At 39.1% G+C, this 13,214-nt stretch overlaps 1 protein-coding gene across 10 annotated transcripts in view; it reads left to right on the forward strand.

Moving 5' to 3' along the window:
• The window catches only part of ATP8A1 (ATPase phospholipid transporting 8A1), a 77,626-nt gene that overhangs the window by 29,693 nt on the left and 34,719 nt on the right, over window positions 1–13,214 (forward strand). For 7 of the 10 annotated variants that reach the window (XM_083630155.1, XM_083630153.1, XM_083630162.1 and 4 more), the window contains 8 exons: window positions 1–70; window positions 1,652–1,779; window positions 3,514–3,625; window positions 4,400–4,565; window positions 5,211–5,338; window positions 7,832–7,909; window positions 10,156–10,244; window positions 12,602–12,646. In XM_083630155.1, coding sequence (XP_083486281.1) covers window positions 1–70; window positions 1,652–1,779; window positions 3,514–3,625; window positions 4,400–4,565; window positions 5,211–5,338; window positions 7,832–7,909; window positions 10,156–10,244; window positions 12,602–12,646 — 816 coding nt within the window. The remainder of the gene's footprint in view (window positions 71–1,651; window positions 1,780–3,513; window positions 3,626–4,399; window positions 4,566–5,210; window positions 5,339–7,831; window positions 7,910–10,155; window positions 10,245–12,601; window positions 12,647–13,214) is intronic. The other 3 variants (XM_083630157.1, XM_083630156.1, XM_083630154.1) reach the window with 1 other exon arrangement.

The raw sequence follows: 13,214 nt of genomic DNA on the forward strand, positions 1-13,214 counted from the left end.
TGAACCACAAGCTATGTGCTACATTGAAACATCAAATTTAGATGGCGAAACCAATCTAAAAATACGACAGGTAAGTTGCTGCCTATCAATTAAAAATGTTTATGTTGCCATAAAGTGTTGCTTCTGTCGTCACTAATGGATAATGAATGGGAGATAAGATATATAAACGCACTGCCATTCAGGACCAGAGGTGTGCATACAATTCTTCTGGACTGCATAATGCCAAATGATTGGGTATCAAGTGTACTTGTTGCCTCCATTTGAGCAAAACGGGGGTAGATTTCAGTGGCACCCTCCAATTATCTACGCCACAAAAACTGGGACTGGGAAAATTGTATTGTGGAACAGCACATGTACCCCCAGCTATAAGACGCTTATAGTTTATCCACCAGTTGTTGACAGTGTGGTAAAGGGATTGTTACTTTCAATCCCATCTTTTAAACCATACCACTCCTTTGCAAATTGGGTTGTAACTTGCTCATATTTTAGTAATGAAAGGTTAACACATAAATGTGTGTTAAGCAGAAGTTGGGTTTCAATATAAAGTTTGTGTCTTTGGAAGCTTTGGGGTGTGAGCTCTTGCCAGTTGCCCCGGTGCTTTTGCAGGTGAGCAGCACACCTGCAAACAGAAGTCTTTTACGGCAATATTTGTGTCACTCACTGTTAGTAATCAGTGTGAGAAGGAGTGACAGTCACACAAACCAGCAGTTGTAACTCCAGGGCACACACGCATACACACACACTCTGAGAAATAAGTAACTTGTTACATCTCCAGATTGAGGGTTAGCATTTCTGGGGAACCTGATGCTGATGACATGTTTTTCAAAAAGCATGAAGAAAGGTTGCCAGAAAGCTACCATAGTTACTGTCACTGTTTAATTTAGGAATGTTTTGGTGTTCGCCTAACAAATCTTATTGTCTCAGGCTTGTATCTAATATTTGTGAATATTTAGATAGGCACTTGTGACAGCTTTTTTTCAGAATGTAAGTAGGAAAATATAGTAGTGTGAGCAACTCTGGTTCAGTAACATATCATATTACTGGATACATTAATACGTTGTATTAATAGAATTTAACTCTGTGTGCTCTCTAAAGAACTCGCTGTTAAACCAAAAACAGTTTCATTTGAGCCAAATTACTGAAAACTGTAAGAAATATTCAAGGTAACAATGTTCAGATTATTCGGGCACAATTTAGCCACAAATTTCACAGCTGGCAACTTAAATTTTAATATTTCAAGAGGACTTCATCAGTAAAAATAAGATTGGAAACCATCTGTTCTGTCAAATGCTGGATTAATGCTATAGGAATGAACTCTGTGCATCCACGGTAACTTCCTTTTTTGTTTGCAGCAAAGCATAGGTTCTTGTTATATCAAAGATATCTGGTTTTCAAACAGTATTTTGAAGCTGATTTGTAATCCTGGTTTGGAGGAACAAAGACAAGCCGTTGTTTTTCTTGGTTAGCTATAACAGCAAATATAGCTCTTCATGCATTCTCTAGTCATGCTGCTAAAACAAGTGAGTAGGACAGTACAGTTGTTCTGTGTTGATATAGGACATTGCCCCAGACTAAGAAAGCAAATATTGCTGTGTTCAATGTTTCCTGTATTGATTTGGTTATAGTGTTCCATAAAAATTTGTTGATTCAGGGTTTGCCATTGACATCGGATATCAAGGACATTGACAGCTTGATGAGACTTTCAGGAAGAATTGAATGTGAAAGTCCTAACAGACATCTTTATGACTTTGTGGGAAATATCAGATTAGATGAGCATGGGTATGTAACCATCTAAGTATCTTTTCATCATGCCATTAAAAACCTGTAGAGGATATAAATGATATAAATATAAATGTATAAATGATATAATAATATAAATAATATAAGAATATAAATGATATCCCGCCCCCATCATTCAGCCCAGCCACTGAGATCCAGCGCCGAGGGCCTTCTGGCGGTTCCCTCATTGCGAGAAGTGAGATTACAGGGAACCAGGCAGAGGGCCTTCTTGATAGTGGTGCCCGCCCTGTGGAACGCCCTCCCATCAGGTGTCAAGGAAATAAGCAGCTATCCTATTTTTAAAAGACATCTGAAGGCAGCCCTGTTCAGGGAAGTTTTTAATATTTAATGCTGTATTGTTTTTAACACTTGATTAGGAGCTGCCCAGAGTGGCTGGGGAAACTCAGCCAGATGGGCGGCGGTATAAATAATAAATTATTATTAGTAGTAGTAGTAGTAGTAGTAGTAGTAGTAGTAGTGATTTTTTTTTAACAGATAATAAGCAAACATCAAGTGTTAAGTTATATATACTTTATGAATACATAGAAGAGGTATGAGTCTTCACAAGGCTTTGTGCTTTCATGGAGAACAAGCTGCTTACCATATGCAGCTGAATTGCAAACCCTTTGAAGTAAATTAAATATTCTGGTTCCCCTTTATAAACTTTAGCCAAAGGATCTCTTTTAAATCATTTAGGCTCCACCTTCAGGGCTGGGAAAGCAGGGCTGAAAACATTACTTCTTGCTGGCTCTAAGCTACCCACCAGCCTTGCAGATTATCTTCCTACCTGAGACAGACAGGGATGTTTTCTGCAGAACTCAGTGCTTTGTTAGGAGAGGCTGAGACACATTCTGAGAAACTATGCTAGGCAGATTCCTTTTCCAGCTTCTTTTCCTTGTCTTACCTGTGAAGAGCATCTTCTTTTACCTTATCAGCTCTTTTCTATTTCACAGCATTTATATGCTGCTTGATCATAATAAAACCTCTAAACCATTTAGAAAAACTAGGATGTGAAAGTTGCCACGAGAGAGAATGTTGGATAAAATGGTCCAAGCTAGTACCCGTAGAGTACTCAATGCCTTTCCTTGTGATCTTTTTCTTGGCTAGCAGGCTGCCTTATGTTGATTAGAGTTATTTACTTAGCATCTTCCAGCAGTGCAGCAGATCTCTGCTTGGAGAGGTTTGCATTGTGTAGGTTTTTTGGAGAACTGGAAGATGGTTTTACCTTGCAGTGGAAGTTAGACTGCAACTTTGTGCTGCTAAGAGTTTAGTGTGGCTCTGAAGCTGCTTGTGCCTCGTGTGTGTTTGTGTGTGTGTGTGTGTGTGTGTGTGTGTTTGTGTGTGTGTCATCCGCATAATGTTCTCTTCATCCAACTAGCAGCCCACACTTCCCCACCCCATTAAATATAGATTGTTCAAATCAAGATGATCCAATAATAGAAGTAAACCCAGTATAAAATTGCATGTTACTTAGATGTGGATTCCTTGAAGTGTATTGTCTTTTTATTTTTACCCTTTTCATCTAAGCGTTCTCCAGCGTAGAATGCTTTTTCAAACCTATGGAGAGGGAACATATAATTTCTTTCTAACTCCTTATTTTTCCATTACTATATTGTGATGTCTCAGGTTGATAATGTCAGAAATTGAAATAAAATAGACATTAGTTGGTATTTCCCCAAGTGGGTATTTTACTTAAAACTCAACCTAAGTCAATGTTTATTTTATTATTTTTAGCACTGTTCCACTGGGTCCTGATCAAATTCTTCTGCGTGGAGCTCAGCTAAGAAATACACAATGGGTTCATGGTATAGTTGTCTATACAGGGCACGATACCAAACTCATGCAGGTTTGTCTTATAATTATGAATAATATTTATTTTTGGTTTGGATATTCTAATTCATGGGTACTACCTGTACCAATTTCAAACTGTACATTTATGAGAAAGCTAAACACAAGTAGCAAGGACCATGGTCCTGTAGCATAGGGTTATACCTAAAATGTAATTATTGCCTATAGTGCAGTGCTGTTGAAGCTCAGTAAACTAAAGACCAATCCATCACAAATCACAGGAGTTGTATATGTAGAACTGTGGTACAAGCTAATGTTGTAGACTTTATAGTGTTGGTCACCAATCCTATTTGGCAAATACACCGTATTTTTCTGTGTATAAGACTAGGTTTTTTTCCTTTAAAAATAATGTCCAAAATTTGGGTGTGTCTTATACACGAATAGATCTCCTCCCCCCATTTTCTTAAATTGGAGTCCCCAAAAATAGGGGGCATCTTATACATGGGGGCGTCTCATAGACGGAAAAATACGGTAATTGCATTAATTAAAACATGTGAAAGGAGTTCTTGATTTGCTAGTTATAAATTAATGGTTAAATGTACTTCATGTGTGTCATAGCAAAAAAATGCTTTTCTGTTCTTGTATGCCTTCATTAGAAAGTACTGTATAGGGCCTAGGCAAAATGTTGTTTCATGGTGTAAAAACTGGTAATCACACTTATGGGATGGGCAACACATATGATTGTCTTTGATTTCCAATACTATCTAGTGGGGGGGGAAATCACATGCATATGTCTTCTCTTATTTATGAACTCTTTTTATTCCATCCACAGAACTCAACAAGCCCTCCTCTTAAACTATCCAATGTTGAAAGAATTACAAATATTCAAATTCTGTTTCTGTTCTGCATTCTCATTGCAATGTCTTTGGTTTGTTCCATTGGTTCAGCTATATGGAATAAAAAACATGAGGAGCGGGACTGGTATATCAATTTAAACTGTGAGTACAGTGATAGTTAAATTAGCTTGTGTTCATAAAATAAGATAAATGTGTTATATCGTTAAGGTACAGTTTTGTTCATATAGAATAAGGGTTTTTACATCAAAATGTGTATATAAAATATACTTGCACTCACTGCTAGAAATTAACAAGAGAAAAGTTTTGTTCAGGACCAAATTATGATACGGGAAATGTCTGATTACATTTCATGTATCTGTTTTCTTTGGGGTTAAAAAGCAGCAGGCATGGAGGAGAAGCTTTATTCCTTTACACTCGTGCCATGATCCTTGTGAAAGGTGGGTCCCCAAGCTATTTGCTGTTGGAGGGAAGACTCAGAGAATACTTCCAGGTGCAACCTTGTTTGTCACACTAACCTTAGGGAATATTGCTGGGCAGCCATGTGGGTGTCTGAGGCAGTTTGTCTCTTCCCCTTTACCCCTGAGCTGATTTCCTCCCAGAGAATATAACAGGGATAATTTTGTTGGAAGTATAGATACCACAGATTGAACTTGGTTTATCATTTTTTCTTTTCAAACCTTAAACTTTCAAAATGCCACCTGATAAATGAACTTTTGGCATTACTGCTGTTAATTTCCTAAACTATAAACATATTCTTATTATCTTTCTTTCTTTCTTTTTAAACAGATGGCGGCGCTAATAATTTTGGACTGAATTTCCTGACCTTTATCATTCTTTTCAACAATCTCATTCCAATTAGCCTGTTAGTTACACTAGAAGTGGTTAAATTTATTCAAGCATATTTCATAAACTGGGTAAATACGAACATTTTTTGTGCTATTTGCAGAGCTTTGATAAGTGCTTTCAATAATAAATGTTATATATGTCTTCCCTTTGCTATGAAAGGGAGGTTTTATTAAAGTAATGCAAACTTAATTACAAGATTAAATGTTTTTATAAAGTTTAAAGTTTGCAACATCATGCACCTTTTCATATATAATTTCATAGGCTTTAAATTCTATGGATTGTTGAAATCCCTTTCAACCCAGCATTGTGAATCAGTTTTCTGAGTTTGCAGCCTAAAGGAACTTGCATATTCCTAGTACCACCTGATACACCATACTAATATGGAATCTGAGGCCAGATTGTGCATTTTGTGCAAAGGAAGCACATGCTGCCCCAGGGTCCACCTGTGAGATTTTATTTTGCCCATAGAAACTTCAGAAACAAGTGCAATAGTAATGGCATTCAGATAACTCCTCCACGCATATACTGAACACGTGGAAGGAAAACTGTGCCCTCCCCCTGCCCTCAACTTGTCCCTAGCCCCAACATTAGTTCATTGAATGGTATGTTGGTAAGAGCTATATGCCAGCATTCAACTAAACCCACAAAGTTTGGTAGCCTACCTGGGAACATGATGATGTAAAGGGCTGATGATGTCAGGGGCGCGGCCAGCAGGGGCAGTTCCTCCTTCATTTGCTATATGCAGTGTGGGAGATGGGCAGGAGACTTGTGAATAGCCCTTACATGCTGAGCACAGCTGATAAGTGTGCACTGTGCAGTATACTGCATCTACAATAAGACTTAGATCCAAATAAACATGCAGCTACTTTCACATGCCCAAGGGTGTTTGGATTTGCCTTTCTAAACAGAATGGAGGTTCAAAGCAGTTTCTAATTGAGCAAGACAGTATGTCACTTGAAGGGGGGGAATTAACAAGGGATCCAGAGAGCTAACTTTGACACTCAGGGACTCTTTTCTTGCAACTTGAAGCCATTGGTTCGAGACCTATCCTCCAGGGAAGGAGAAAACAAGCATGCTCCCTCCTCCTTAAGATATTTGAAGGTAGTTATCATATCTCCTCTCATTCTCCTCTTCTCTGGGCTTAACATAGCCAGTTCCATGTTAAACTTGTGGTCCACCACATGTCCTTTTCACATGTGCTACTGGCAAATCAGGGGCCCCCACCCTATATTTGTGCATCTGGTTCTTCCTGCCTAAGTGCAGAACCTTACATTTGTACCTGTTGAAATTCATTTTGTTAGCTTGCACCCAGTTCTCCAATCTGTTAAGGTCATTTTGAATTCTGATTCTGTGGCATTAGCTTCTCCTCCCAGTTTGGTGTCATCTTCAAATTTGATGAGCATGCCCCCAATTCCTTCATCCAAGTCATTTATAAAGACATTAAACAACAACGGGCCCAGGACAAAACCCTGCGGCACCCGACTTGTCACTTTTTTCCAGGATTATGAGGAACCATTGATGAGTACTCTTTGGGTTGGTCAGTCAACCAGCTACAAATCCACCTAACAGTTATCTCATTCAACCCACATTTTACCAGCTTCCTCGCAAGAATATCATGGGGGACTTTGTCAGAAGCCTTACTGAACAATATACACTATGTCCACAGCATTTTCCTGATCCACCAAGTTTGTAATTCCATCAAAAAAAGAAATCAGATTGGTCTGGCATGACTTATTTTTGAGAAACCCATGCTGGTTCTTAGTAATCAAAACATACTTTTCTAAATGCTCACAGACCAACTGTTGAATTATATGTTCTCGGATCTTCCCTGGTTTCGACGTCAAGCTCATTCGTTACCTGGGTCTTCCTTTTCCCCCTTTTTGAAGATGGGGACATTTGCCCTCCTCCAGTCTGTAGGGACCTCACCTGTCCTCCAAGAATTCTCAAAGGCTCTGAAATTACAGAAAGGCTCTGAAATTACATCCTCGAGCTCCTTTAGTACCCTTGGATGTAGCTCATCAGGCCCTGGAGATTTGAATTCATTTAAAGTAGCTAGGTGTTCCCTTAATACCTCTTTTCCTATCTTGGGCTGCAGCTCCCTCCTTACATCATTTATTCTGTTATCATCAGGTTGGGCATTTGCTTTCCTTTTGGGTGAAGACAGAGGCAAAGTATGTGTTGAGTAGTTCTGCCTTTTCTTGGTCACCCAATAGCATTTCTCCATGTTCCCCATGCAGAGGACCTACCACTTGCTTGTTCTTTCTCTTACTTCGGACATAGCTAAAGAAACTTTCATTATTATTATTAACCTCTCTTACAAGCCTGAGCTCATTCTGAGCTTTAGTGTGCCTGACTTTCCCCCTGCAACTGTTGGCTACTCCATTTCTTATGCTTGTCCAGTAGAATTTTTTTGCTAAGTGATATCAGCATACATACGGAATTCTGGATAACTGTATCTGCATGAAATAGGTCACACTGACAATGAGAAACATTATTTTCATGTAACAACATGAAATGGTGGCTTATCAGCTTTTTTAAATGTTGCCTTTTCCTTTTGATAGGATATTGACATGCACTATGAACCTACAGACACTTCTGCCATGGCTCGCACATCCAATCTCAATGAAGAACTTGGGCAGGTATGTTGTCCCTCCTAACACTTAATGGTTTTGAAATTCATGGAAATTGGTTATTAAAAGTTTCCATGAGCAATTAATAGGTTCCTAGATTTCAGTATTTTTTCTTAATTTTTTTTTGCTATAGTTTGCTTAGAAACAGCCTGAAACATTCCTCTGGTTTCTTGCATCACCTATATTTATTAGTAATAATAATGATTACCCACCTTTCACTCTTAAAGTCCCAGGGCAGGTTACAACCATTAAAACACAATGTTAAAAACAGTTTAAAACTACTTACAATTACAAACATAAGGTGGGTCCTAAAAATAAACATATCACATGGCAAAAACCAAGGTAAAGAGCTGTGTCTCCCCACCACCACCCCAATGTTGGTAAAGCAGTACCAATATTTGCCCTAGTCCTAAAGATTAGAGACACTTCATCTGAAGGCGTGGCCCAAAAGAGACACTTCACCCCATCCCTGTCCTGATTAGACGTCTCTATGCCCTCCTAAGAGAATGGAGAACTCTCTTGATAGAGGGTAGGGCTTTTTCAACAGTTATGTCAATAGATATTTAGTGAAGTGCAAATTCCACATGAAAACCCAGCAATCTGTTGTGGCATGGCTGAGAAGGGGAGACGCCCTGTTTATCAGCTGCATGCAGGCCTTTCTTCACATCTCATGAAGAGACATCACCAATGAGCAAGACAAAAAATAAACATTCTGTCTCCCATTTTTTTGTGAGAAGGGCAGGCAAGGGCTACATAATCCCAAACAGTAAGAAGCCTCGCTCTCTGCTATAAAAGGGCTTAGAATTGCAGCAATCCAGTGGTATCCACTAGAGGGCATGAAAGAACAAGAAAAACAAAACAAGCTCTTTTTAGCTGGGAAAAAAGGATTGGGAGCTACTTCACTCCTAGACTAGGATGCAGAGGACTCTATCCCAGGGATCAGCAAACTTTTTCAGCAGGAGGCCGGTCCACTGTCCCTCAGACCTTGTGGGGGAGCCGGACTATTTTTTTTTGGGGGGGGGGGTGAATGAATTCCTATGCCCCACAAATAACCCAGAGATGCATTTTAAATAAAAGGACACATTCTACTCATGTAAAAACACCAGGCAGACCCCACAAGTAACCCAGAGATGCATTTTAAATAAAAGGACACATTCTACTCATGTAAAAACACCAGGCAGACCCCACAAATAACCCAGAGATGCATTTTAAATAAAAGGACACATTCTGCTCATGTAAAAACACACTGATTCCCGGACCGTCCGTGGGCCAGATTGAGAAGGTGATTGGGCTGGATCTGGCCCCCGGGCCTTAGTTTGCCTACCCATGCTCTATCCCTTCTGAATCTTCCTACATGCAGTTTAAATATGGTGATAAAAGCTCTGGAAAGACCTTCGTCTGAGCATGGGGGGGGTGTCACTTGTTTAAAAACATTAACTCTTGTCTTTATGGTAGAACAGAGCTGGATTAAAAGGAGAGTTATGTGTTTTCTATCACATATGATTGGAAATCCATTGGGTAGTCTGAGCTTGTAGGCATGTAGGCTGCTGCAGAAAGTTACATCCATACTGAACAACTGGTAGCATTGGAGGTGAAACAGGAGTTCTGAGGGGACACAGTGATTAGAGGAACAAATGACAAACATTCCATCCAAACCAGCCAGTAATACTTCTTTTTGCTAAGAAAGACCTACATTGGCTCCCAGTACGTTTCCGAGCACAATTCAAAGTGTTGGTGCTGACCTTTAAAGCCCTAAACGGCCTCGGTCCAGTATACCTGAAGGAGCGTCTCCACCCCCATCGTTCTGCCCGGACGCTGAGGTCCAGCGCCGAGGGCCTTCTGGCGGTTCCCTCATTGCGAGAAGCAAAGCTACAGGGAACCAGGCAGAGGGCCTTCTCGGTAGTGGCGCCCGCCCTGTGGAACGCCCTTCCAGCAGATGTCAAAGCGATAAACAACTACCTGACATTCAGAAGACATCTTAAGGCAGCCCTGTTCAGGGAAGTTTTTAACGTGTGATATTTTACTGTATTTTTGGTTTTTATGGAAGCCGCCCAGAGTGGCTGGGGAGGCCCAGCCAGATGGGCGGGGTATAAATAATAAATTATTATTATTATTATTACTAAGGTTGTTTAGCATTTTCAACATTTATTATTTATACAGCATGTTAAAACATGAAGAGTTTTTAACCGCTGAGACATTAATAATAGGAATGTAGGCTTAATGAGAAGTCTTAATCAGCCTTATCATTTGTTTAGGTCAAATACATATTTTCTGACAAAACTGGCACCCTGACATGCAACGTAATGCAGTTTAAGAAGTGTACTATTGCAGGAATCGCTTATGGGTAAGTTTTTCCATAAATATAGTTGCATTTGTACTCTTTGCTGCTTTAGTGAAAATAGTTTTTATTATTTGGGGTTTCAATCAAGTCAGAATTTAAAACATCAATTCAAATTGGAATATATCTTTAGCAGTTAAAAGCAAAATGCAATTAAAAAGGCCAGAAACCTATGAATTACTATGACTTCAGCAATATTTTACTGGTTCTTAAGCAATTTAATAATACCTTCACTTTATAGCACATGAACAGACATCTGGATGTTTCATATATACATATTATACCTATGCAGAAATTATAATTGAGACTTTGAGCAGTTGGGTTAAGACACCTCATAGTAACCATAAGACTAATAAGTATCTTTAGAAGTCCTAGTTCAGAAAAGTAAAATAAAAAGGGTCTTTTGATTTTAAAATATTTCCTATTTAACTGCTAAAATGAATTGTTGTTGCATAATTGAGGACTGTGTAGGTCCTTGATGCTTCTTGTGAAAGTATCTTTAGGCTTTTCAAGCAAAGTGGAATATTTTCAATTTAGGAAACCAGCCAATGAGATCTGCAGTGAAATGTTGCAATGTTGAATGCTCTTATTTCGGGTTCAAGCCAGCCCGCAAGCGATGCTCTCTTCCAATATATTTTCTTCCATTTCTTCTCATCGGCCCCTTGTCTTCTATTTATTCTGCTCTCTCCCCTCATCCGTTGTCTCCTGAACATGATCCTTCCTCATTGAACTATTTCATGTGTTTGTGTCCCTCAGGAGTTTCTTTTCTTCCCTAAATATTTCTTTGTTGTTGTTGTTTTCCAAACCATTTTGGTTACATAAGGATACAAAGTTGGAGAGTTAGATGGCATAGGACAAGCCACTCCATCTCCAATGACTGCTATAGCTGGAATACACAGATATTTCTGTCTTGATGAGTTGAGTACAGTGGTACCTTGGCTCTCAAACGTAATCCATTCCGGAAGTCTGTTTCAAAACCAAAGCATTCCAAAACCAAGGTGCACTTTCCCATAAAAAGTAATGCAAAACAGATTAATCCATTGCAGACTTTAGAAATAACCCCTAAAACAGAAATTTAACATCAGTTTTACTATCTTATGAGACCATTAATCCATAAAATGAAAGCAATAAACAATGTACTGTACTATAAAATAAATAAAACAGTATTGTAGATAAAAATTAAAATTAAAACTTTTACTTACCTGCACTGATGATAGTCATTGTTTGGATGGGGGGCTTTAATCCATTTCCGCAGTCACGCAATCAATCTATCAATCAGTGGCTGCACTGGGTTCCATACAGTCACAAAAACAAATTAACTGAAAAAGCCTCAAAACAAAAAACGCAAAATAAATAGCAAAAACAAAAGCACCAAATATAAGCTCCAAACACTTCAATCAGAAACAGAAGGCTTGAATTACAATGGGGGGATGCAAATTAGCAGTGCAAGAGGAAACACGGGGGGACGCAAAACAGAGCACATTCAGCTTCCGAAAAAAAGTTTGAAAACCGGAACACCTGCTTCCAGTTTTGCAGCCTTCAGGTTCCAAGTTGTTCGTGAACTAAGCTGTTGGAAAACCAAGGTACCACTGTATATAATTGCAATTGATTACTGAATAACTGAGTGAAATGAAAAACACTATTAGTTTTTTTCATTAGCTGTATATTTTGGCTAAGCAAATGCTTTTAGGCTTACAGGGGAAAGGGTGGACAGGTTGATTGAAAGAATCCTCTCATCCTCCACTCTCCCTACAGCAGGGGTTGGGAATCATTTCCAGTTTGAAGGATCACTTTTTCTTCTGGGCAGCCATCCGAGGGCCACGTGCCAATAGTGGGCAAGCTCAGGGACAACACTGAGTGGAATAGTCAATGTAAATTTATTTATGGTTTTATGCATAGGCTTATTTCTACACATGCACAAATCTCTGTCCTCCATGCCAGGAAGCAAGAGGCATTATCAGAGTTCCAGGATACATTTCAACCCAGAAAAGACATTCAGAATATGAAGTTTGGCCAGGGAGGGGTACAGCCTGGAAATTCTGAGGGCCACATAGAGAAGCCTGGAGGGTCCTCATTTGGCCTGCAGGCCTGCACATCCCCACCCTGCCCTACAGCATCAAGTCAGTATCATCATACCTTAAGACATTATCCCTTACCTGGCATATTAACTCAAACTTTGTTCACTGAACCAATTAGCTCTCAGCAGACGTCCACAGTGTGTTTCATATCACAATCCTTCTTTTTGTTTTCTGTGTTCATTTTATTTTCATTTCCTTTTCATTAAATTCTCCTTTATGTGCCATCTGAACTTGACGCCTTTCAAAGCTATTTCCTATTTCTTTACCTCCTTTCTTTCCACACAGCCATTCTCCTGAATCAGAGGATTATGGCTATGCTACAGACGAGTGGTAAGCACTAACCTTCTTCTAGCGTTGGTTGTTTTTGCTTGGGCGAATGCAGACTGTCAGTATTTTGTGAGTAGGATTCACGTGCACAGCAGGAAAATGAAATCTGCATGTTTAAAACACTGTGGCCCTGGCACAATAAATCTTCTTTAAGAAAGAAACAGAATTTTTGTGGTCAGGAAAGTGACAGGGAAATGAAATGAAAAGTGTAGAATGAAGGAATGATTAATCATGAGATAGATAGATAGATAGATAGATAGATAGATAGACAGACAGACAGACAGACAGACAGACAGACAGACACATACACACCACAAGCACTGCATGATGAATGCTCATTGTCATTTAACCTCTTGGGGGGGGGGAATCAGAATAAATGCTCAATAAAGACTGGATGTAATAACTTCCAATCCTAACTTCCACATAAGCTTTGTAGAAGCAAATCAGAATCAATAAATGGGTCACCTGGAGGATGAATATGAATGTGTATCTTTATTATTAACTATAGAACAACTTTTTAAATTACATAATAATAATTTAATAATAATTTATTATTTATACCTCGCCCATC

Source organism: Podarcis filfolensis, assembly GCF_964270895.1.
Source record: "Podarcis filfolensis genome assembly, chromosome: 9".
NCBI classification, from domain to species: Eukaryota; Metazoa; Chordata; class Lepidosauria; order Squamata; family Lacertidae; genus Podarcis; species Podarcis filfolensis.